Genomic DNA, 25,320 nt, shown 5'->3' on the forward strand with positions numbered 1-25,320 from the left:
CGTGTCGTCCCCAGCCCAACTGCACATGCCAAGGGGTATTGAGAGTGTGGGTCAGAAGCCGCTGGTGTGCAGGGCACCACCGCTGCTGCTGTAGAAAACCAAGGTCAGCATGCACACACCTGAGCCCAGGTGTGGAAGCTGCGAGCAGGAGCCATGCCGAGGGACCCTGATCACAGCTTGGTGTTTACACGGAGACCTGGAAACAGTCCACGTACCTCGGGAGGGACCAGACAGAAAAATCACTGTGCTGTGTGCGCATATGCAGGTATGCCACATATGGTTAAAGGAACCAGGTGGCTGCAGGTGACTCAACATGGGTGGGCCTCTGAAAAGATAATGCTGCAGCCAGAAGGTGTGCTGCAGAGCAAAACGTGCGTAGGATGACACCATTTGTTCAGACTTGGAAAAGCATACCGGTCACTGTACCGGGTGTGGACACACAGTCGGGTGGGAGCGTTTGGGGGCCGGCAGGCTGGCTGTGCCCATAAGCCAGGTGCTGGCGGCTTCCTTGGGCAGGGGCGGGGCCCAAGCCTCATCACCCCCATGGGCATCTTCTCAGAGGGGAAGGGGGAGAGCTCTGGAGATGGGGGATGAGAGCAGGTGTCAGAGCTTGGGGCGGGGCTGTGCGTGTTCCCAAAGTGTTCTCTGCACTTCTGGGGTGTTCTGGGAACAGCAGCCTGACCGCTCCTCCCTTTCCTCCCTGTCGCAGTTCCAGCGTTTGGAAGGTTCACCGGCATCCCTGACGTGCCTGTCCAGCTGCAGACGTCCTCTCTGGAGGACCTGCTGTGCTCACAGGCCCCCCTCTCCAGCGACGCCGCCTCCCCCGGCTGTGTACCCTCCTCCCAGGTGCCCTTCAAGGCTTTCCTCAGCCCCGCGGAGCGCCGTGCACCCCAGAGCCCTGACCGGAAGCTGTCCCCGCTGCTGAGCCCTTTGCAGGACCCTCTGGTGGACAAGAGCCTGCTGGAGCCCAGGGAGGTGGTCCGGCCCAAGAAGGTGTGCTTCTCGGCAAGCAGCCTGCCCTTGGGCGACAGGACCAGGAGGAGTTACTACCTTAACGGTATGGCGGGGGGCGGGCACCTGTGGGCGCAGGGCAGTGGCCGGCAGTCGGGGAGGCCAGCTGGGCACAGCTGCTCCATCCACCCGGGCACAGGTGCTCCATCCACCCAGCACAGGGAGGACCCGGTGTCTGGGGGCCGGGGTCTGCGGCTGCATCTGTTCAAATCTTCTGCCCATTGAAGAAAACTGAGTTGCTTACCTTCTTATGAGTCGTAAGTGTTCTTTATATAGCTTGGATACGAGTCCTGTTTTTGAGTATGTGATTTGCAAATAGGGTCTCCCAGTTTGTGACATTTCCGTTTTCATAACAGTGTTTTCTGGAGAATCCTGACAAATGCAACCTTGTATCCCGCAACCTTACTGAACTCAATTATTTGTCCCAGCAGCTTATAAAAGAAGATTCCTTAGGATGGACGATTGTGCTGACTATGAATAAAGACAAGATTGTCTTTCCATTTCTCATCTACATGCCATTTTGTGTGTGTGCGTGTGTGCGTGTGCATGTGCATGCATGCGTGTGTGCATGTGTGAGATTGCACTGGCTAGAACCTCTAAAACAATGTTGAATAGAAATGGTGACAGACGGCATTGTTTCTTCTCCTGACGGGAAAGCATTCAGTCTGTCCCCATTAAGTGTGATGTTAGCTCAGGTTTTTAGACGCCTTCATCAGGTTGGGGAACTGCTCTTTACTTTCTAGTTTGCTCAGAATTATCATGGATGGCTGCTGGACTTTGCTGAATGCTTTTTCTGCATCCGTTGAGATGAGCATTTGTAGTGTATTTCACTTGTAGTGTATTAATATGGCAAGTTGATTGATTTTTGAATTTTAAAACTACCCTCATGTTCCTGAGATAAATCGTGCTTGGTTATGATGTATTCTACTTTTCTGTATTGTTGGATTCAGTTTGCTACATTTTTGTTAAGAATTTCTGCTTTGTGTGAGGGACCTTGGTCCGTAGATTTTCGTAATGTCATTTTCTGGTTTGGTGGCAGGTTAGTGTTGGCCTCAGTGAGTGAGGTGAAAAGTGCTCCTGCTCGGTCATTATCTGGGAGAGTGTGTATAGAATTGGTATTATTTATTCCTTAGATGTTTGGTAAAATTTACTACTGAGCCTTGAATTTTCTTCTTTTTGTTGATATTGCTTTTTATTTGTTATTATTTATTACTTTCAGTTACAGTTGCCATTCAACATTCTTTCATATTAGTTTCAGGTGCACAGCAGAGTGGTTAGATCATCTATAATTTATGAAGCGATCACCCCTGTAAGTCTAGTCCCCACCTGGCAGTATACATACTTATTACCATATCATTGACTAGATTCCCTCTGCTACACCCTATATCCCCGTGACTATGCTGTAAGTACCAATCTGTACTTCTTAATCTCAGCCTTGAATTTTCTTTGTAGGAATATTTCCCTTCCACAAATTCAATTTCCTTAGTTGATATAAGGCTATTCAAATTATCTATCTCTTCTTAAGTGTGCTTTGGTAGTTCTACCACAAAAGTGAGCTTTTGTGTCTTTTAAGGAATTGGTCCATTTCATCTAAGTTGTCAAATTTATTGGCATAAGGTTGTTCCTAATATTCTGTCATTATCCTTTACGTCTGGAGGGTCTGTGGTGATGCCATATCTAATTTCTGGTAGTGGTTACTTGTGTCCTTTTTTTTTTTGTAGTAAAGGAGATTTATCAAATTTATTGACTTTTTTCTTTGAAGAATAGGTTTCTGGGTGGATCTTGGAAGGCCCAGGTTGGACGACGAATGATTTCTAGAACATCTCAGGGGTAGCTCATTTCTTCCACCTAATTTATGCTTTAGAGAGAGAGGGAGGGAGGGAGGGCAGGTCACTGATTCCTGTCGAGAGGAAGAGGCATGCACTAATACAGCAGGGGGTTGCACTCTGCTCCTCCACCACATTCCTCGTCTGGTCTGCAGTAACTTGCTTCTGTGTCTTGTGTCTGGTTCTCAGCTTCAACTCCTGGGAAACTTCTGTAGCCTTGCAAAGTGATTAGGGAAGGAGTAATACTGCAAACGACAAAACGTTGTTGAAAGAAATTAAAGAAGAACTAAATAAACGGGAAGACAGCTTGTGTTCACAGATTAGAAGACAGTATCATTAAGATGGCGAAACTCCACAAATGTTCCACAGATTTCAACACAATCTCTATCAAAATCCCAGTTGGCTTCTTTGCAGAAATTGACAAGCTTATCCTAAAATTCAGAGGGAAACACTAGGGACCCAGAATAGGGTCTCTTTAAATGTTTTTCCCTCTCAAAGGCAGAGAAAGGACGGAGCACCCCAGGTTTCCCAGGGGACACGCTAAGGAAAGGGAGGAGAGGAAAGGTCCCTTTCCGTTTTGCAACAGAAGATTCAGTTCTCTTCTAAATGTGTATTTACCCTCGCAGTGGGGTGGTCAGCCCCTGCCCACAGCCCCAGTGGCTTCATAGGGAAGCTGCAGCCCTGTGCTGCTGGCTGTGGAAGAGCTGCCCCTTCAGGGGGAGCCTCCAGCCTTGGCGAGCTGGGGCCTGGCTGGCCACCTGCCCCACTGGGGACCCACACACCTGCACACACTCACTCCCCTCCCAGGCCCCTACCTGACAGCCGAGCTGAGCTCTGCCGAGAGCAGGGCCAGGGCTGGGTCCTCGCAGCCCCTCTTTTGCCCCCCCGCTGCCCTGAGGTTTGGGTGTTTACGTGAAGAAACAGAGGCCCAGAGCGTCACCGGGAGTTTCATGAGCGAGGTCACACACATGGCCACCAGGTGGCTGTGAGCCACGCTGGGATTGCAGTCTGTGCTGACCTGAGGTCACAGTCTGTGGATGACCTCCCCATTGAGGGGGCCAGGTCACAGGCTCTTCTCTCAGGGCGGCCACCTGGGCACAGCGATCCCTCCTCCTCTGTCATCACATCGTGGGCGTCCTGGTTCGGCCCCTCCCCGGACCGCTCCATGTTTGCACAGGGCCCGGCCTGTCCCTCTCCCCACCGTGACTGGTCGTTAATAAGCAGCCGGGTGGCGAGTATAAAGGCCCCACCGGCTGCTGGAGCATCCAGTCCCTCCCGCCTACCTCCTACCCTGTGAGACGAGCGTCCCCATCAAGGACCAAGGCCCAGACCATGTCCCGCCTGGTGGAATGTGTCCCCAACTTCTCGGAGGGAAACAACCAAGAGGTGAGGTGCCGGTGAGGGCAGCAGGCCAGGGGCAGCACATGGGGCCCGGGGGCCTCCTGGGTGTGAGGTGTGGGGACTGTCTTCCCTCAGAAGGCACCACTCCTGTCAGCCCTCAGGGACGTGCTCTGTGAACAGGGGGACTTAGAAGTGACTGACCCAGGGCTGAGGAAGGGGGCAGCGGTGGGGCAGTCAGGCAGGGGTCCTGCCTCCAGGTTTGGGCCAATCATTTGGTCTCTTATGGAAATGCCCCCCCCAACCCCAAGCACAACCCACGGGGCTATTTGAGGGTCCCCACCATGGTTCCTCTGCCTCCCCCCCACACCTTACCAGGTGAGCACTATTGTTATACTCACGTCATCAGGGAAACTGAGGCACAGAGCTTTGGGACCGGCTACTGAGGGCCACAGAGCACTTTGGGTCCTGAGGCCACTTCCAACCATGGGCCTGCCTGTCACCTCAGAAGGTTCCGGGCCCTTCATGCCCCTCCCCCAATGCAGATGCTCCCACTGGAGCCCTGAGCCTTGTGACCTTGGCCTGCAGGTCACCGTCTCGGAGCCCCTGCAGCCCCTCCGCCTGGGTTCTGCTTCCTGCGTCCGTTTCTCCTGGAGGGTGCCACCATTGCCCCCTCTGTGGTGACTACAGCCAGCAGCGGGTCTCCCCAGGCTCCCACTCTTTGAGGAATTCCCGAAGGCTCAGCGCCAGCTCCTAGGCACAGCTTTGGGGGTGTTGGGGACAGGAGAGGCATGGCCACCTCCGAAGCTCCTGCCCCTCTTCCAAGTGGGGAAATCGAGAACTGGGCGGGGCTCTCGTCCCCAGGTGATCGAAGCCATCTCCCAGGCTGTGGTGCGGACCCCGGGCTGTGTGCTGCTGGACGTGGATGCCGGCCCCTCCACCAACCGCACCGTCTACACCTTCGTGGGGCGGCCGGAGGACGTGGTAGATGGGGCCCTCAATGCTGCCCGCGCTGCCTTCCGGCTGATAGACATGCGCATGCACAAAGGTGGGGGCCGTCCTCGCCCATGGGCATGGCGTGGGGTGTGGAGCTTCTCCTCGGAGGACCCCAGGGCCTCTGAAGGGTGAACCCGCTGTGCGGGGCGACGGTGCGTGGCAACTCCCGCCCACGTTTCCGTGTGGGGCTGGCAGTGAGGCTCATGCCCTCTGAGCAGGCCCGGGGCTGGGGGGTCAAGGGACATGGCCTTGCTGGAAACCAACCTGTCAACAGCCCACAAAGGCAAACACGGTCAGGGTGACGGGCAAGCTCAAAGGTCTCTGGCCGCTCACGGGGGAGTCCAGGCCCACAGGAAGGAACTTCGTAGGTGGCCCCAAGTGCTGAAGAGTTGGGCTCATCTCAAAGCAAGAAGCCACCTTGGGGGAGGGGAGACGTGCTGGGGACAGGGATGGCCCACCCTGGGGGTCTGCTGGCCTTTGAGGACGCCCTGGAATGCAGCCTGGACTGGCAGCTGCCAGGGGAGGGAGGGATGGGCGGCCAGCGCAGGGCGAAGGCGGCCTTGCAGCTGACAAGGACTCACCGGGAACCTGGCAGCCCAGGGGAGGTGTCTTTGTGGCTGGTGGGCGAGGGCTGGGTTTATAGCGAGCCCTTGAAAGTCCAAGGCCTTCCAAGTGCGAGGCCTTGGGGAGCCTTTGCTGGGATCCATAAGAAGAGCTGTTCACGCAGCGTGGTTCAGGCAGAGCCGTGGCCGCCAGAGGAGACAGGCCGGGGTGCGGACGACAAGGGCAGGGGGCGGTTCCATCCGTAGAAGGAAGGCTGCTCTGAGTGCAGGTGACAGCACAGTGACACGGGTTCTATGAGCGTCTTTAACGTCCAGTCCCGGAGTCGTAATGGCGGCTTTCCTGTTACCCTTGCAAACAGCTCTTGGGGACACATTGCTCAGTCCCAGTGCAAGGGCTGTTTTGTGCTGTTTTAACTTTCCAAGGTTTGAGGAGTGAGATGGGCCAGGCAGCAACTCGGGGACGGCAGCCCCGCTCCATTTTTAGGCGGCTCCATTGACACTGTTTTTAGCACAGAGAGGTGCCAGAGCGCTGAGGCCTGCTTCTCGAGGGTCCCTGTGGTTGGTGTAAACAGCTGGGTGCGCAGATGGCTGGCAGATGGGGCCACAGATGAGCCCCTGCTCACGGCCCACAGCCAGGCCGCCTCCTTCAATCCCCATCTCTCTGCAGGGGAGCACCCTCGCATGGGCGCCCTGGACGTGTGCCCCTTCATCCCAGTGAGGGGTGTCAGCATGGAGGAGTGCGTGCTCTGTGCCCAGGCCTTCGGACAGCGACTGGCAGAGGAGCTGGGTGTGCCCGGTGAGTGTCTCCAGGAGGGGGTCCCAGCCAGCCCCTCCTCACTCGGTTTCAGTTTCCATCAGATTCTTAAAAGATCACTTGCCTCCCGTGAATGAGCAAATGGCATGTAGGAACCTGTCCCTGTCCTGCATCACGTGACTGACCCAGGGGAAGCCCAGCCTCAGGGCGGTCCTGGCCTCTCACACATGCTCGGGGCAGCGGACCACAGCCGCTGTGTAAAGTGACTTAGCCAGGTGTGGGGACAACTGTGACAGCCCACGTGGCTCCTAGGGATCATTTCACTTGGGGAGAAAATGCCCCAGAACAAAGGCCCTCAGGAGCAGGGGGCACAGGGCTTGTGAGCACAGACTAGGGGTCGCGTGGGGGTGTGCACACAAATGGTCACACAACTCACACACGCATACGTGCACACACACGCACACATGGACACACACGTACACACACATGCACACGCTCACACATGCGCACACACACTCTCATGCTCACACACGTGCACACACACACACATGTGCACACACACTCACAAGTACACACGCGTGCACACCTGCACGCAAAGCACACACGCTCACACACGCACACACATGCTCACACGTGCACACATGTGCACACACCATACACACCACACACATGCACACCCACCACACACTCACATACCACACATACACACCACATGCACACACATGCACATACATACACATGCACATACACACACGCTCACACACCACACCCACACCAGACACACTCCCCCCACACACCACACACACATATGCACACACACACATCACGCACCCCCCCCACACACACACACAACACATACACACGCACACACACACCTACACGCACACATGTCTCTGTGCTCACGTGGGTCTTGGGGCTGGTGGTGAGTTCCGTTTTCTTTTCTCTGTGTTCCTTCATTTGTGGTCATCTTTATTGTACAATGGAAATACATGTTAGAAAGAATGTGAGCGTCCTTCCAGTGCATGCCCCCATGTCCGCTCCTGACTCTAGTGGTCGGGGCGATGGCTTTTTAGGGGCGTCTGTGTGTGGGGAAGTAGCAGAGCTGGGGCCTGCCCTGCCCCTGGGTGGGCAGAGGAGGGATCCTGGCCTGGCCTGAGTGTCCAGCAGTGACCGCCCACACCCATCCTACGAGGCACAGAGAAAGGGCGCTCCCAGAGGGAGGGAGCCGAGGGAGGTCTGTCCCAGGTACCCTGCTGGGTTCTCCTCTGGGAAGGGGGTTCTGGGTCACGGCCACCAGGCGCTGAGCTGCCGGGCTCCCCTTGCAGTGTACCTGTACGGCGAGGCAGCGCAGACGGCCAGCCGCCGGACCCTGCCGGCCATCCGAGCCGGGGAGTACGAGGCCCTGCCTGAGAAGGTGCCATTTCCCTCCCCCCAAGGGCGGGTCTGGGGGGCTCCCCGCAGGGGTGGGTGCCCTCCTCCTTCCCCCCAACCCAGCAGGGCATCCCCTCCCTGCGGGTACCTCCCTCCCATGGGACACTGCCCCATTGTGAGTGTCCCCACAGCTCAAGCAGGCAGAGTGGGCGCCCGACTTTGGCCCCAGCTCCTTCGTCCCCAGCTGGGGGGCCACAGCCACGGGGGCCCGGAAGTTCCTCATCGCTTTTAACATCAACCTGCTCAGCACCAAGGAGCAGGCGCACCGCATAGCCCTCAACCTGCGGGAGCAGGGCCGTGGGCCCGACCAGGTGAGAGGCAGTTGGCTCGCGTGCCCTCCGTGGGCTGGGCAGGTCCCCATGGACCCCAGGGGCTGAAAGATGGGGTGAGAGGCTGGGCCTCAGTGTCCATGTATGTGGGACCAGACTGGGTGGGGTTGCCACATTTGAAGTGGGGGAGCACTAGCTTTAAAGGACATTTTCCATGGACGCAGGCAGGGCCATACCTGTGGTTGAAATATTGCAGCATTTCCGTGCTGACAGGAAGACAGATACTTCCTGAGCCCCAGGCGCCCCCAGATTTCCTCAGGTGCTCCCAGGTGCACCCAAGTATTCTCAGGTCACCCGGTACTCTTAGGTGCCCCCAGGTATGCCCAGGTCACCCTGGTACTCTCAGGTACCCCCAGGTACTCCCAGGTATACCCAGGTATTCCCAGGTACCCGCAGAGACTCCCAGGTACCCCAAGGTATTCCAAGGTGCCCCCAGGTATGCCTAGGTACCCTCAGGTGCCCTGACTCACGTCGTCTGCCACGGCATCTGTCATCTAGTTTGAGCTTCACTCCTGTACAAAGTCTGAGTTACACACAGGTAGACATAAGGATACCTGGCGAAGGGGGTGGGGCAATGCCCTGCTCACCCATTAGTCCCCCACCCAGAGACCAGCTCCCTGGCCCGCAGAGGCCATTGTGTAAGAATAACACAAAAGCATGGAGAACCCCAAACCTTTCTTTGTGCTCTGGCTGAAGTTGGGGGTCAGAGTTCCCTCCTCAGGTGGGCTGAGTCGCTCCAAGGATGAGAGGCTGCGAGCCCTGCTGGGCTGAGGGGTGGGATGGGAGGAAGGGACCAAACACAGGAGTTTGGAGTTGGGTGGGGGTGGCCCCAGGCTGGCCCCCAGGACACAGTGTGGGTGGAGTGCTGGCCAGAAGGTGGGTTTGGTCTGAGCCTGGTGTCCATGGGGGCGGGCATCCTGGGACCTGGCCCTTTGGGGCCTCAGTTTCCTTGTGGAGGGCAGACCCCTTCCTGCTGGCTCAGGTAAGAGAGCAAGGTGGAGGGACACACACCGTCCATGGGGCAGCACCACACCTGCAGGCCACAGTGGGTCAAAGCACTTGCCTCATCCAGGCCTCTGGGGAGGAAGGGGGGCCTCCCCGGGCAGCTGGGGGATGCAGGGCAAGGGGAGGAGGGACAGGGCCTGGGCTGGGAAAGGCTTTTCCTTTGCAGCCAGGACGTCTGAAGAAGGTTCAGGGCATTGGCTGGTACCTGGATGAGAAGAACCTGGCTCAGGTGTCCACTAACCTGCTGGACTTTGAGGTCACGGCCCTGCACACAGTCTACGAGGAGACTTGCAGAGAAGCCAAGGTGAGTGGGTGGCGGCCTTCCCTGGTGGGGACCCTCCAGGTGAGAAGGGTGGTGTCCCCTTCTGGGTGGGGACCCTCCAGGTGAGAAGGGTGGTGTCCCCTTCTGGGTGGGGACCCTCCAGGTGAGAAGGGTGGGGTCCCCTTCTGGGTGGGGACGCTCAGGTGAGAAGGGTGGTGTCCCCTTCTGGGAGGGGACGCTCAGGTGAGTGGGGCACTTCTCCCCCACCCCCCGGCATTCTCGAGCCCAGCCATGGGCTGACATGGACCCGCACGTGCAGGAGCTGAGCCTCCCGGTGGTGGGCTCGCAGCTGGTGGGCCTGGTGCCCCTGCAAGCCATCCTGGACACCGCAACCTTCTACTGCGAGAAGGAGAACCTCTTTGTCCTGGAGGAGGAGCAGCGGATCCGGCTGGTGGGTGAGCCCCGAGCGAGTGTCCAGCCAACGGTGGGAGTGGGACCTGAGTGAGCCCCACGCTCCTGGGAGCGGGCCTGGGTGCTGGGGGCGCCTGCAGCGTGTCCCTGGCTTCTGGCATCGTCCTGGAGCTTCCCGGTCTCCTCGCCCTTTGGGATGTGGGTGAGGGACCCTCCAGGTGAGCAGGCGGGGTCTGACCCTTGGGTCCATTGGCTTTAGAACGCAGTTCCATCTGTCCCATGGGATACCCTTGCCTTGAGTTCCACCAGCCAAGGGCCTGGCTTCTGTCGCTCTGGCTTCTGAGCCATTTTGTTTTGAGGGTTTCTTACACTGAGCACATGACTGGATTTCTCTGAAAGTTTTTGTCTGGTAGTTGATTTGCCGGGTTAGCAGTTATGTCTGGACTTAGTTTTGTTTTGTTTTCAGGTATGGGGTGTGTGTGTGGGGGTGGTTCCTTCTGGTTACTATATATGGAAGAGTAAGTCTATTTTGTAGGTATTCTGGTGATTACTGTTATAACTTAATATATGTCCCTCTTTTTATGGATTTTTTCAATTCTAAAATTATATCCAAATTTTCAGATTATCAATTTTTATCAGTACATTGACTGCTTTCTATGAAAATGAAAAAAGAAATACACGCACACAGTATTTACTCCCACCTTTTCTTCTTTCTATTTCCTGTTTTTTTTTAATTACAGTATTTTTTAGAGGGATTCTTTTGGTGGTTAATTTTTTTCTTTTTTTTATTGTGGCAAGAAATACACAGAACATAACTTTTGCCATCTTATCCGTTTTTAACTGTACAGTTCAGTAATATTAAATACATTCGTCACGCTGTGCAGTCACCACCACCAGCCAGTGTGGGTTTTTCTATTTCCGCACAAAACATGGTTGGGATTTTGCTAGTGATCACATGGAGTCTGCGATCACTTTGGGTCGTAGTGTCGTCTTATCAGGAAGTCTTCTATGCAGCTGCTGGGACGTGTTTCCATTTACTGACATAAATCCTTTAGCAGTGTTTTGTAGTTTTCAGTGTGCAGTGTTTCACCTCACTGGTTAATTAATCTCTAAATATTTTATTCTTTTTGGACCAATCGTAAATGAAATTGTTTTCTAATTTCTTTTTTCGATTGCTCACTGTTCCTGTGTTGAAATGCAGCTGACTATCGTGCATTGACTTTGTACCCAGCTACTTTGCTGAATTCATTTATTAGTTCGAAGTGTTTTACGTTTTAAGTTTAAATAACACTCTTAACCCTTCAGTACTTTATTAAGACTAGACAACGTCTGTTGACTCGGTGAAGAAAGACAAGGAAATTCATACACTCGTGTGCACGGTCATCTCTGCTCCACATTTAAAGTGTGATGTTGTTATTTTTAGATGGTCAGATATATAACATTGACCTTCTGTATCCATACCCACATGTGTCAAACCTACGAAATATGCACCGGTAACGAATCTTAGCTCTATACCTAAGTGAGGTCCATGTGCATCGCTCTCTTTTCCTGCCGGCTTCCTTCCTCGTCTGTTTGTTGGCTGCAGCTCACATTAAACAGAGTTGTGATGAAAGCCTCGTGGGAGGTCACTCTGTGGATCCTGGTGGCTGGAGAATGTCCTTCTGTGACTTTATTCTCACAAGACAGTTGGACAACCAACATTCCAAGTCACTTCTTTTCCTTGGAGAATGCTGCAGACGTATCCTTACCATCTTCCGGAAATAAGTGTCACAGGGTGGGGGTGGGGGGTCGGTCTAAGGCCACCTGGCCATCTCCCCCCCACCCAGGTGACCTGTGCTTTCGCCCTGACATCTGAGGAATTCCTTACTTGTCCTTGAAATTCAATGCCTGCCTTGTACGTGTTGCTGCTGATTATTTTACGTTACCTTTTCCATTGGAAAGTGTTCCCGTGGTTATAGATTCCATTCCTGCTTAGTTTCAGCAATTTTCTCTTCTATTATATTTTTGACCCACTTATTTGGTTCTTTGACTTCAGGGACACCGATTACATTTTAGAAGCATTTTCAGCCTTCTGTATAGTCTATCTTTTCTCTACTTTCTTTCCATTTATTTTCCCCTGTATTCATGTGGTTTCCTCAGCCCTCACTTCCAAGCCACTGACACAGTTCATGGCCAGTTTGTTCTCTCTCTAGCGTTTGTAAGAGTTTGTATAACTTTTCTTTTAAGAATCGAATAGTACTGAAGGACTTTTATTTTCTTATTTTTAAAAAGAATTTTATTAAAAATGTAGTTAGCGTACTATATTAATTTCATGTGTACAGAATAGTTATTCAACACTTATAGACCTAAAAAAGTGATCACCATGATAAGTCCGCAACCATCTGACACTGTCCTAGGCTATCACAGTATTACTGACTGTATCCCCATGCTGTACTTTACACCCCCATGACATGTTTATTTTATACCTGAAAATGTGGACCTCGTATTCCCCTTCACATTTTCCCCCTTTTTAATTTTTCAGTTACAGTTGACATTCAGTATTATTTTATATTAATTTCAGGTGTACAGAACAGTGCTTAGACATTCATATAATTTAGGAAATGATCCTCCTGAGTTAGTCTAGGACCCACTTGGCACTGTGCATAGCTATTACCCTATTATTGACTGTATTTCCTATGCTTCACTTTAATCCCCATGACGACTTTGTAACTACCAATTCGTACTTCTCCATCCCTTCACCTTTTTCACTCACCCCCAACCCGCCTCCTGTCTGTCAACCATCAAAATGTTTTCTGTATCTATGAGTGTGTTTCTCTTTTGTTTGTTTATTTTGTTCTTTAGATTCCACATATAAGTGAAATCACATTGCGTCTGTCTTTGTCTGTCTGACAATCCACTCAGCACAATACCCTCCAGGTCCATCCATGTTGCCGCAGATGGCAAGACCCCATTCCCTTCCATGGCCAAGCAATATTCCACTGTACATATGTACCACCTCCTCTATATCCATTCATCCATTCAGGGACACCAGGCTGCCTCCACATCTTGGCCATTGTAAACAATGCTGCAATGAACATATGGATGCACACGTCCCCTTGAAGTAGCATTTTGGGTTTCTTCAAATACCCAGAAGTAGGATTACTGGGTCCTTCTTTGTCTCTTGTTATAGCCTTTGTTTTAAAGTCTATTTTGTCTGGTATAAGTATTGCTACCCCAGATTTTTCGTTTGTTTGTTTTGTTCCCATTATCATGAAACAACATTTTCCATCTCTTTACGTTCAGTCTGTATCTTTCAATCTGAAGTGAATCTCTTGTAGGCGGCATATGTAAGGGTCTTGTTTTCTTATCCATTCAGCCCTCCTGTGTCTTTTGAGTGGAGCAGTTGATCCATGTACATTGAAAGTAATTGTTGACAGATATGTAGTTACTGCCATTTTATTATTCATACACACACACGCGCGCACACACACACACACACACACACACACACTTGTATATATATATTTCATCTTAAAGAAGTTCCTCTAACATTCCTTGTAATGCTGGTTTGGTGGTGATGAACTCCTTTAGCTTTTTCTTGTCTGGGAAGCTCTTTATCTGTCCTTCAATTCTAAATGATAGCCTTGCTGGGTAATCTTGCTTATAAGTCCTCGCTTCTCATCACTTTGAATATTCTGTGCCAGTCCCTTCTGGCCTGCAAAGTTTCTGTTGAGACATCAGCTGGCAGTCTCCTTGTAGGTAACTAACTGCTTTTTTCATGTTTCTTTTAAGATTTTCTCTTTGTCGTTAACCTTTGGCATTTTAATTATAATGTGTCTTGGTGTGGTCCTGTTTGGGTTCATCCTGTTTGGGACTCGCTGCACTTCCTGGGCTTGTGTGTCAATTTCCTTCCAGGTTAGTAAAGTTGTCAGTCATTATTTCTTCAAATAGATTCTCAATCCCTTGCTCTCTCTCTTCTCCTTCTGGTATGCCCGATACAAATGTTGTTATACTTGATGTAGTCCCAGAGGTCTCTTAAACTACCCTCATTTTCTTGGATTCTTTTTTCTTTCTGCTGTTCTGATTGGGTGTTTTCTGCTGCCTTGTCTTCCAAATCATTCAATCCTCTACTTCATCGAGTCTGCTGGTGATTCCTTCTAGTACATTCTACATTTCAGTTGTTTTTTCCACTTCTGACTGGTTCTTTTTTATAGTTTCTGCATCCTCTCTTATGCTTGCTATCTCTTTGTTGAAGTTCTCACCAAATTCCTTGACCATCCTTTTAACCATTGTTTTAAACTCTGTATCCGGTAGGTCGCTTGCCACCATTTCATTTAATTTTCTTTCTGGATTTTTCTCCTATTCTTTCATTTTGGAATTATTTCTTTGTTTTCTCAATTTGGCTGCCTCTCTGTGTTTGTTTCCATGTATTAGGTAGATCTGGTATGTCTCTGAGTCTTGGCCAGGTGGCCTTATGTAGTAGGTGCCATGTAGGGCCCTGGTACAGTCCCCCTGGTCACCTGCTCTGGTTGCTCCAGGAATGTCCCTTGTGTGGATTGTGTGTGTGTCCTCCTGGTATAGTTGAGCCTTGATTGCTACTGACACGTCAGTGGGTGGGATTGACCCTCAGGCTGACTCGCTGTGGTGTTTGGCCATGTCCACAGCTGCTGTGCAGGGGGCTTACAGCACTGAGTGGAATTTACCTCCAGTGGGTTCTGGTGCCTGTTCAGACCACCCTTTGTGTGCTTCTTGTGGGCCTATTGGGCAGTGTTCTGCTGTGGTCTGAAGCTAACCTCCAGGTATAGTGGTTCTGGGGCCTCTTGGGAGGGGCTCTGGTGCAGGTCCAAGTCACCCACTGCCTACAAAGTGGGCTACAAAGTGATCCATGTTTGGCGGCTGCCTGTGCTGTACCTGGAGGCATGTGGGAGAGGCCACACTGGGAACCAAGGTTGGCTGCCACCAGTACCAGGCCTGAGGTAGCTCTGCAAAAAGCCAGGACACTCCGAGGCCTGCTGCCACCTGCTGGCTTCTGTAGGGTTCAGTCAGCTGATAAAGGTTCCTGCGGAGAGCTAGTGCGTGAGTCAGCAGGGCGGAGCCCCAGAGCTCACCAGACCAATCAGATTCAGACTTGGCCATAAGCGTAGGGGCGGGCTCAACACAGGAAAGATGGCGCCTGCCTGAGGGCTGCTCTGGAGGAGAATCTCTCACAGGGAAGATGCTGACTGTTCTCCAGGACTCCCCTCCCCACCCCGAGGCTTCACACCTCAGTCTGCCCCCGTTTGTCTCCGAGGCCCCTGAACCACCGTCCCTCAGCTGGAGCCCAAGGTGAGTGCCTGCGAGTGAGTGCGTTTGTGCACGGGCCGTTTAGGAGGAAGGCAGGGTTTTCCGTCGCCTGCCGTCCCACCTGGCTGGTTGGAACCCCCACTGTTTTCGCAGCCAGATGTTGTGGGGGGCCCTCTTCCCAGCACCAGTGCTCCGGGCTGGGGAGCCTGGTGTGAGGCTGGGGCCCATTTCTGCTCTGTGGGAACCTCCCTGCCTGAGATGTCCCTCCTGATTCTCAGCCGCCACACGCAGGTGTGCGGCCCGTTCCGTGTCTCTGCCCCTCGTACCAGTCTCACAGTGGCTTCTGCTTTATATTTTCAGTCATAGGACGTCTGTTCAGCGAGACTTCAGATGGTTCTCCAGGTTGATTGTTCTATAATTTAGTTGTAATTGTGATGTGTTCACGGGATGAGGCAAGCCCAGCATTTGTGTACTCCGTCGCCTTGGATCTCCTCAACCTGTAATATTAATAGTCTGTGTACTTTTTATTTCGATGTAGCTTCCTGCTTACAGAAAAGGTGCAAGAATACCTTTCTTCTGTCCAGACTCACCAGTTGTTTGCATTCTGCTCCATTTGCATTTTTGCTCTTGCTGTATTCCCATAATCATAGTATTTTTTTGTCTGGACCATTTGAGAGCAGGTTGAAAACACTGTGCTCCTTTCCCCCTAATTTATTCAGACTGTGTTTCTTAAGAACAAGGACATTCTCTTAACACAACCACAGAGCAATGATCAAACTCAGGAAATGCAACATTAATACAATTCTAGCGCCTAATCTGCAGGCCATAATTAATTGTATCAGTGTCCCAATAGTTTCCATTACACTGTTTACCCTCCACTGCAGGATCCGATCCATGTGACATTGTGCATTTAGTGGTCATGTCTTTTGTCTCCTTCAACCGGGAACAGTTCCTCGGTCCTACTGCCTTTCATCGACCTTGACAGACAGAGTACGGGCCAGATGTTTTGTGAAGTGTCCCTCACGGGTGCTGACCTGACATTTCTCACAACTAGATGTGGTCCCACTTTGGTGGCAGGAGCAGCACAGAAGTGACGTGGTGACCTCGGATCGTGGTGTCAGGAGTCCATGGTACCCATTTATCTCAGGCTGTAACTCTGTCCATGGGGAGGTGCTGTCCCCTGCCAGCGTTTTCACTGCAGTCTCTCTGTTTTTCCCTTCGTGATTGAAGAGCGCTCGGTGGGAAGGTCCTTTTGGAATTTGCAAATAGGCTGTTCCTCTCAAAATTCCAGCCACAGGTGTTAGTGGCCAGCGACTTCATCCTGCTTCTCAGAACAAGCTGTCACCTCTGCCACCTTTATCCACTCCTCAGTAACACATTTGGTGCTGTCTTCCATTCTCCAACGTATATTTCACGCGGTTTATCTGAAAGTTCTGATGCCGCACTCTTTTGGGTCTGATTTGACAATTGTTTCCACTGGTTCTGTCTCCTGACTTGCTTCTTCCTGTGTTTTGTGATTTTGGGTTGTGAGTGTGGGTTCTTCAGAACTTTATCTGTGGTCGTTCTCGGACCCCTGGGTGCCATGCCTGTGTTTGCCTTCTAGGTGCTTGGGGACACTACCACACGGCCACTTTAGTCTGAGGCTTGTGCTTGCAGCTTTGGAGCTCCGATCTGGGGAGGTGGATGTGAGCCTGTCTCCTTCAGCAGGGTGGCTTGCGGGCAGGCCAAATTGGGGACAATGCCAGTGCGTCCTTCAGTGGGCATTTCTTCTAATTCACCCTTGGCGATGTCACCTTTCAGGGGCTCCAGTCTGCCCCCACTCTTTGAAGGCTGAGCCCTCAGTCAGGAGTGTCTGCCAGAGGTGCTCAGATGTGCCCAGGGGTCCCAGCTCCAGGGTGAGCTGGCCCTTCTGGTCATCTTCCTGCCCGTCCCGGCCTTGAAAGGCTTCCTTTTCCTTCTGCCCGCCCCCTGGGCGTCACTTCCACTTGAAAAGTTCTGTTCCGCGGGAGGTTTTCTGCACCAGCAGTGCCCTGCCAAGCTGCTCACTGACGCCACAGGTGACTCTCCAGGGGTCTCCAGCCATTCCCGCATTCTCAGGGACACCGGGACCCCACCCCGCTGGCTCCTTCCTCTTCAGCAGCACTTGTCACCACCTGTTTTTGTGGAGTTGTCACCTTGAGTGAGCTTGGAATGTGTCACTGGCACCATCACATGTTTGAATGTTTTTGTTGGAAAGAATTCTCATCTTAAATGGCGATTGTTCCAACTTTATTTTGAATTTAGGTAAAATCCACTTTTCCTCGCATAACGAGTCTTATGTTCAGGCAGCTCCTGCAGTGTAGTACCGATCTGTCATTGGCACCCGAGCTTGTCAATAAAACATTGTCCCAAGAGGCAGTGTTGCTGGCCCCTTCCAGTGGTGGGTTCCTGCATGTGGTGTCGTGGGAAGGCCCATGTGGTTCAGAACGAGGGCCAAGTGAGCAGCTCCTCTCCTTGGGCCTCAGTTTCCCTGTGGGGTGACATGGTGGGTGGGCGTGTTAGGAAGTCTGCCAGGGTGCCTGTTCTGGGCTGGGTGTTCTCCCACGTGGGCCCAATTTGGATGGGGAGCCAGTGGTCAGCAGGGCCTGTAGTGGGGGAGAGTGTCGCCGGCTGTGTCACACCAAGGCCGGGGCAGGGCGGGGATGCACCGTGAGCTGAGTTTGGACTGACCCTTCGGTGGCCTTCGTCACTTGTCGGTCACCAGTCCCCTTCCTTTTCCAGGTGGTGAACCGGCTGGGTCTAGACTCCCTGTCCCCCTTCAACCCTAAGGAACGAATCATTGAGTGAGCAGCACCCAAACCCCTCTGCCCTCCCCCCAGCCTCAGTCCTTCTACAGCCTTTTGCTTGGTCACTTGTTCATCAGCAAACCCCAGGGTGCTGTGCAGGTGTGGGGCTGGTTGGGGGATGCCGTGAGGTCCCAACAAGGTCCCGCCCCATCCTCATGGGGGTTCCCAGGGGGTCACAGCCTCTCCCACGCCAGGGCTGCATCCCCTGTCCTGTGTTGGTGGGGGGATGGGCTGGAGTCAGGGACCAGGGTCTGAGCCAGACCTTCCTTCACAGCATGTCCCCAAGTGACTCAGGAGCCCATCCCCTATCTCCATCCTCACACGACGCAGCACTCTGTCCCCTGTCTCTCCCGGGCCCCACAGGTACCTGGTCCCCGATGATGGGCCTGAGCAGAGCTTGGTGGACAAGCCCCTGTGTGCGTTTGTCCGCGAGGTGGGTGCCCGCTCAGCGGCCCCAGGGGGTGGCTCGGTGGCAGCAGCCAGTGCGGCCATGGTGAGTGAGGGCTGGGGATAGTGACAGGGATGGGGAGGATGACCGGGACAGGAATGGGGGTGGGGACAGGAGTGGGGCAGGGATGGCAATGGGGACAGGGACTGCGTGGGGACAGGAGTGGGGTAGGGACAATGGCAGGACAGGGGTAACTGGGGGCGTGGATGGGACAGGTGGCAGCGGGGCTCCAGCCCTCAGCGAACTATCCCTGGGTGACTGTCCCCAGGGCGCCTCACTGGCCTGCATGGCCGGCCTGATGACCTACGGGAGGCGACAGTTTGAGCACCTGGACGCAACCATGCGACGCCTGATCCCGCCCTTCCACGCGGCTGCAGCCCAGCTGACAGCACTGGTGGATAGGGACGCCCGGGCCTTTGCGGCCTGCCTGGTGAGTGCCCCGAGGGTCACACCGGTGGGCGTGGTCAGTGGACATTGAGATCCAGAGGAGAGAAAGTTCAGCCAGGGCCCCAGAGAGCTGGGGCGGCCAGCTTGGGGGAGGGGCTGCTGCAAGCACAGGTGTGAGGCCAGGGGCTGGGGGAGGGGACAGTGGCCTGGCACTGTAGGGTCATCCCTCCCCTTTTTTCCCCCCTCCCTCCCCCTCTGTCTCCTGCTTGTAGGGCTGAGTCCAGTGGGTCTGAGGGTTCCGCGAAGGCTGACCCACGGTCACATCTCTGCAGGGGCGGGGGGTTCTGGGGGTAGGCAGACAAGGGCTCCTCCCTGCGGGGCAGCCCAGGCCCACCTCCCCCTCCACCAGCTGTCCATTGAGTCCTGCAGACACCACAAGGGAGCGAGGTCCACCCAAAAAAGGTCACATCCCAGGAAGGGCAGCCACAGAAACCCTAAAAGGAGAAAAGCTGGTGATTGAGGGTCTCGGAGAGACTGGAGAAGACAGTTTCACCCTGACAGCAAGGGGAGGCCATGGATTAGACCCAGAAGGGAGGGGTGTGGCTGAGAACCTGGGACAAGGGACTCACGCTCAAGGTCAAGAAGCCCCACTGTGGATCCAAGAGGTTCCCGCTAGGACATGGGACTGTGGCGGATGAGAGCAGCTCAGCATGGGACCAGCGAGGACGTGCCCGAGAAGGTGTGCGGTGCAGGCCAGATGTCCCAGAGGTTTCCAGACAGAAGCACCTTGCGGGAAGGCTGGGTGTGAGGGGATGAGGGGACGCTGCACCACCCAGAAGTCGGGACACTGGTGTCCTCAGGGTGACCCCTGGTGACATCGGGGACCGCTGCATGTGCTGTGTGCCCACAAAGGGAATGCCGGTTCTGCACAAGAGCCCCAAACAGTGTCGTCTGAATAAGCCGTGAGTGGGAAGAGGTAACCATCTGAACTGGAGATTAGAAATCAGATGAATAAACAGAAAACAACTGGCCAGGGGAGTAGGAAAGTGAAAATCCAATCAAAAACCTGGAAAGAAAATGAAAACCAATCACAAAGGTGTGTGGTTGGAGAAAACCGGAAATAAGACAGTGGGATGGGACAGTCGGCAGCCACACACACGGGTGTGGGTGGGACGACACTGTTGGCGTAAGTCCCCGTGAGCCGCAAGAAGATGCACTTCTGGGGAAAAAAACCAGAGCATCCTTATCTTGCACCAAATACATAATTAATTTCCAGATGGAGCAAAAAGCTAGCTAGCCCTCCCCTTTGCCCCCCGACAACCTTCACAATAAGTGAGAAAACAAAACTGACTGGTGGGCAGGCGCCCTCAGCAGATGGGACTCTGGCGGCAGCTTGTGACAGCCCAGGGTTGACACCCCACACGTAGGACCTGCTGCCACCTACAGGGACAGGACTCCTGGAGAGGGAGACACAGGCGGGGCTGGTCACCGGAATGGGCCTCGGTGTCCGTCAGCTGCAGCTTTGGGTGACGCAGGATCCAGGTCTGGCTGGGGCCAGGGTCACCTCCTCTCGCAGGGCTGATGGCATTGTTGACTAGTAATGACTTGGGCAGAGATTTGGCCAAATCTACAAAAGTAGAATGGGTGCGGTCCCCAGCCAGCTGTGCCCTTGGGCGTGTCCGGAAGTCCTGCAGGAGGGCAGGTGGGGACACGGTGCTCACAGCACAGGGCGGCAGCCTGCCCAGAAGCCACCAAAGGAGCAGGAGCTCAGAGGGCGGAGAGCGACAGACCTGGCGTGACTGTTCCTGGGCCGAGGCGCCTTGATGGGTGGGGGACACAGTTTGAACCTTTATGGGGGGGGTCACACTGTTGCCTACATCACTTTTTAACAATGACTGGAGGAGGGTGCTGTGGGAGGGGTGGGGCGCAGAGACCTCCCAGGACACCCCTGGCCTCCGGGCACAGCCAGCCCCTCACCACATGCGTTTCTGTGCCTTGTTCCGGCAGGAAGCGATGAAGCTGCCCAGGAGCACACCTGAGGAAAGGGACAGGTGAGCGCCCTAAGGTTGGGAGCACATCAGGTGCCTGGGAAGGACCTCAGTTCCACTGAAGCCACCCCCTGGGTGTGTGTTTGTGATTAATGGATGGTTTTCCTGTTGTTCCACCCTGGTTTTGTCTGCACTGAGCTGGCAGGGTGGGGTCTGGGCATCCCTGGCTGGTCCCTGGGCCACCTGGCCTCTGACCCTTGGCCCCCCTTGATTTCAGGCGCTCGGCTGCTGTGCAGGAGGGGCTGAGGCAGGCAGTGGCGGTGCCCCTGGCACTGGCGGAGACGGTGGCTTCCCTGTGGCCAGCATTGCAGAAGCTGGCCCTGTGTGTGAACCTGGCCTGCAGGTCCGACCTGCAGGTACGTGCTGGGGCCCTGCCTCCCGCTGGCGGGCAGCTGCTGTGCAGACAGTGGTGGGCCAGGGGCCATCAGAGCCATTCATGGGCATTTCCTGAAACTGGCGGTCTCGGCCAGTCCCGCCCAGCGGGCTGGCATGTGCATCTTGTTTGAAAGTGGAGAATTCAGGATCTCGTTCAAGGTTGCAGAGCAGAGAGGCAGAAACTCAAATGTGTCTCCAGAGTCCACCACTGACTATCCTGGCGCCTCTTCCTCATCCTTCCCTCCCTGTGCCTCCCCCTCCCCTTCCCCTGCTGGTTCTAGAAAACACCAAGGACAGATCACAGGTACACACACATCACACGGTCCACAGCCTGTGCATGGAGGGCCCGGGTCTGTGATTTCTGCAGCCCGAACTGAGAGCCTAGTTTACAGGGTCTTTACAAGAAAGACACCTGTTTTCAGTGTCTGGTCCTGGGCTGCAGAGAAGTGTCCCGTCCTTCCCTGGGGAGGTGGCTGCCAGTGGGCTGACAAGAACAGAAGTGGCCTGGGCACAGGGGCCATGGCTCCCGCCATTCTGGGCTCCTGCTTGGTGCCACAGGGTTCTGTGAACAGCTAACACATTGGCACTCTTTAAGGACCCCACCTGTGGCCAGCTCCGGCCAGGGCCGGGCACAAGGCAGCATTCGGTGCATGGGGTCAGGGAGACCTGAGGCCTGTGCCGTTGACAGTCAGCTGAGGGTGGCTCTCTGCACACTTGATGGCATGGGGCTGGGAACCCCTAGGGAGGGCCATGATTCTCTCCAGGGACGGGGTCCCCCAGCCCCAGATGCTCTCTCTGCCCGAGTGACCAGCCACCCTGCTCACTCTTGGTCACCTCCACACCCCCGAGGCCGGCAGGTGGCAAGCTGGAATGTGACCTAAGGAGCCCAGCCTTCCCTGGAGCTCACGCCTAAGAGGCTGACCCCGTTCCGATGAGGGGCCTTGCTTTCTGAGCTCGAAGGGGGAGAGTCGGGCTGCGGTTGTTACCTCCATCCTCTGGGGGACCCTCGTGGTCAGTTTGCTGTCCTTACCAAGGAGGTATGAGGCTCGGGGGGGTGCTTGTGGGGAGGGCCCAGACGCTGCCCCCAAACCCTGTCCCCGCACCCTGCAGGTGGCAGCCAAAGCCCTGGAGACGGGCATGTTTGGTGCATATTTCAACGTGCTCATCAATCTGCGAGACATCACTGACGACAAGTTCAAGGACCAGGTGAGCAGCAGGTGCTCAGCGCAGGGCCACGGAGAGGCCTGCAGGTGGCCCAAGGGCCGTGGTTCGCAGACAGCAGGCCCCCAAGGGAAGAGCCTGTCTGATGAGACAGTTATCAGCCTCTGGGGATGGGCGACGCCTGGTTGGCTGGCCACCGCACCAGGACAGTCTGTTGTCTTCCCTCGGGCATTCTGTGGTAGCACCTCCTCTCCCCTGCTGGTGGGGCTCAGACGTTCCTGGCTGGGGGACCGGGAAGGTGCAGCATCGAGGCCTCTGCACCCTCCGTGGAGCTGTGGCTCGGCCACGCCGAGTGTGGCCACCGTGCCCACCTGCCCAGTGGGGCTGCCCAGGGTTGACGTCCCCTAGCATGGCCGGGCCCGACACTGGGCACTGGCAACACAGGGCCTCAGAGAACAGTGGCCCACCTACGGAATTAGCTTCAGCAGTCACGATACTTGCATTGCTATTGTTATTGAGGTGAAATTCACGGAACATACAATTTACCATTTGAGAACGTACAGTTCATGGCTTTAGCACACTTTGTGCAACATGGCATTATGCAGTCACCACCTTCATCTAGTTCTGGAATATTCTTGTCACTCCAAAGGAAAGCTCTCACCCATTGGCACCCGTCCCCGGCCCTGCCCGGCTCCTGCCCGGCTGCGCCATCTCGGGATAATCTTTAAAGGACAATTTCATGGTGAGGAGGGGGCACTATGGCCTCTCAGGGGCCAGTCCCTGGCCAGGATGAGCTTGGCCATCCAGGGAACTCACTGCCCACCACGTGGACATCAGGTTAAAGGACTGGCCACATGACTGCTGCCCCTTTGGGCCTTGGGGACACAGCTCTACCCTTGGCAGGTGTGGCTAAAGTGGGAAGATCAGGAGATGGGGGGTATGGGGCCTGGCGTCCCCAAATCTCAGGACCTACAGAGAGTCCCTCCACCCTCCCCAGGAGGCCTGCGAGGAAGCCCAGAGTGGACGGGCCAGAGGGGCACAGGGAGCTGGCAGGCAGGGTCCAGGCACGGGAGCTGATGAGCTATGTCTGTCAGACTCTGCAGCGCATCACCAGCCTCCTTCAGGAAGCCAAGACCCAGGTGGCACTGGTGCTGGACCGCCTGGAGGAGCGGCAGGGGTGACGGCGGGCGGGACCTCATGGATGCTGCACCCCCAGAGGGCCCAGCTCGCCCTACAGGACAGGATGGCCTCCGGCACGGTCTTCTTGAGGTCCAGACAGTGGGCATGGGGGTAGGTGGGGCCTGTCTGGGGTTGGCAGTGTCACTCTGTCACCTGCGGCCTTCAGTAAAGTCACAACACACCTGTGCCTGTGGAGTGTGTTTGGGGTTTGGGGCAAAGGGCTGAGCTGATTGGGCAGGGACAGGGCTGGTGACAGTGAGTGGGAGACTGAAGGAAATGGCGGCACACCAGGGGACATGTGTGAGACGTGGCAGGGCCTGAGCCTGGCCAGTGGTCACTCAGTGCCCGGGGCTTGGTGCGGGCTGTCTGGCAAGGTGGCTGTGGGGTGTGCATGAGTGGGACCCCCAGGGGCTAGTGGGTCCCCTCCTGTTGCATCATTCCTGATGGGGGGTGGCAGGTAGGTATCAGTGAGGCGGCGTGAGGAGGAGCAGGTGAGCTAGATGCCCGGGGGGGCGATAGTGACATGCAGACTTCCCGTGTCCTGGCTGGGTGGGGGTGAAATGTCACGCCCGGCGTCCCAGGAGGCCTATGCTGACTTCTGTTACAGAGGCTGAGGGTCTGAGGCCCAGTGATGGGGTCCCAGGATGGCTGTCCCCCTGCCCCCAGCCCCTCTGCCTGCTGCGGCCTCCCCTGCAAGGCCACACCTGGGGTAAGGAGACAAGACCCAGCCCCACACGGGCCAGATCCAGGTGTCCAGGTCCAGATGCCAGCTGACGATGGCACCAGAGGGAGGGGTCAAGGGATCCTGGATGGGGCCCCAGGTGGAGGAGGCCAGGTGTACCGTGGGATGTGAGCTGCAGCATTAGGGCTGGGGCTGAGGAAGCCTGGTGTAGAGCGGCCCAGGCAGGTGGCCCTGTGGCCCCTGGGGCTTGGGAGGGCCACGCCCCACCAGCTCTGGCAGGGACGTTGTATTTGGTAGTTCAAAAACCGGAATGTCAGGGTTCTGCAGAGCAGCTCCCCACTTGCTCCCTGCAGCGCCCCTGCGCAGCCTCTCCAGGAAATTGCTGAAGTCCCTTCTGTGCCCGTGTGGTGTTTGTCTCTGCAGCCACAGTCACAGGCACGACAGGTGCATGCATATTCTTAGTCTCCCATCACTGTCACCAGGCAGAGAGCAGGTCATGCATGATGCCTGGGTTCTACTTAATGAGACAGCTGAGCTCGTCCCTGTCTGTATTCAGACAGACGCCTGCTGGCAGTTGCTTTATTCACCCATCCTTCCTGTATCTTCTTAATGTTTTATCGTGAAATATGAGATACGTCAGAAAGGTGCTCAAAACAATGACCATTACTCAGCAATTTGTGACAAAGCTTGTCCTGAGTGGCCATCTCTCCATCACGGAATCCCCCTTCCCCTGGCCCCTAACCCCACGACCCTGCTGTACTGCAGACCTGCTTGGCACAAACATGCCCTCAGACATGACAGTCCAGTTCTCCCTGTTTGCTGACCTTTGAATACACAGGACGGCATCCATGACCCACCTGAGTGCCTGGCTGCTTCTTAGCATCGCAGGTGCATCCCTGTCCATTGGGTGCTGGGCTGTCGTGCTCCTCACGGGAAGAAAGTGCTCTGGGTACCATGTATCTGGTTCTGGCACCACCGACATCCTGCATGAGGCTCACAGGTGGGTGGAACTGCTGAGTTGTGGGGC

At 54.9% G+C, this 25,320-nt stretch overlaps 1 protein-coding gene across 3 annotated transcripts; it reads left to right on the plus strand.

Annotated features, from left to right (window-relative positions):
- Positions 1-4,043: 4,043 nt before the first annotated feature.
- Positions 4,044-23,798, plus strand: FTCD (formimidoyltransferase cyclodeaminase). Of its 3 annotated transcripts, none has more exons than XM_074321039.1 (14): positions 4,044-4,223; positions 5,040-5,223; positions 6,402-6,530; positions 7,814-7,902; positions 8,051-8,230; positions 9,420-9,557; positions 9,835-9,966; positions 17,949-18,010; positions 18,377-18,506; positions 18,730-18,891; positions 20,856-20,899; positions 21,114-21,252; positions 22,382-22,477; positions 23,430-23,798. In XM_074321039.1, the coding sequence occupies exons 1-14, from the start codon at positions 4,170-4,172 to the stop codon at positions 23,724-23,726; spliced, it is 1,836 nt and encodes a 611-aa protein (XP_074177140.1). In that variant the 5' UTR covers positions 4,044-4,169; the 3' UTR covers positions 23,727-23,798. The 3 variants fall into 3 exon arrangements, with proteins under 3 accessions (XP_074177140.1, XP_019573143.2, XP_074177179.1); XM_019717584.2 differs by having other exon boundaries at positions 4,046-4,223; positions 23,527-23,798; XM_074321078.1 differs by lacking the exon at positions 5,040-5,223 and having other exon boundaries at positions 4,052-4,223.
- The last annotated feature ends 1,522 nt before the right edge of the window (positions 23,799-25,320 follow it).

Source organism: Rhinolophus sinicus, linkage group LG01 (genome assembly GCF_036562045.2).
Source record: "Rhinolophus sinicus isolate RSC01 linkage group LG01, ASM3656204v1, whole genome shotgun sequence".
NCBI lineage: Eukaryota > Metazoa > Chordata > Mammalia > Chiroptera > Rhinolophidae > Rhinolophus > Rhinolophus sinicus.

Excerpts from the sequence above, each read along its gene's own strand:
- FTCD (XM_074321039.1), top strand. The coding sequence starts at position 4,170 with ATGTCCCGCCTGGTGGAATGTGTCCCCAACTTCTCGGAGGGAAACAAC. Across the intron at positions 5,224-6,401 it reads AGACATGCGCATGCACAAAG|GGGAGCACCCTCGCATGGGC; the intron begins GTGGGGGCCGTC and ends ATCTCTCTGCAG. Across the intron at positions 18,507-18,729 it reads CAGCAGCCAGTGCGGCCATG|GGCGCCTCACTGGCCTGCAT; the intron begins GTGAGTGAGGGC and ends GACTGTCCCCAG.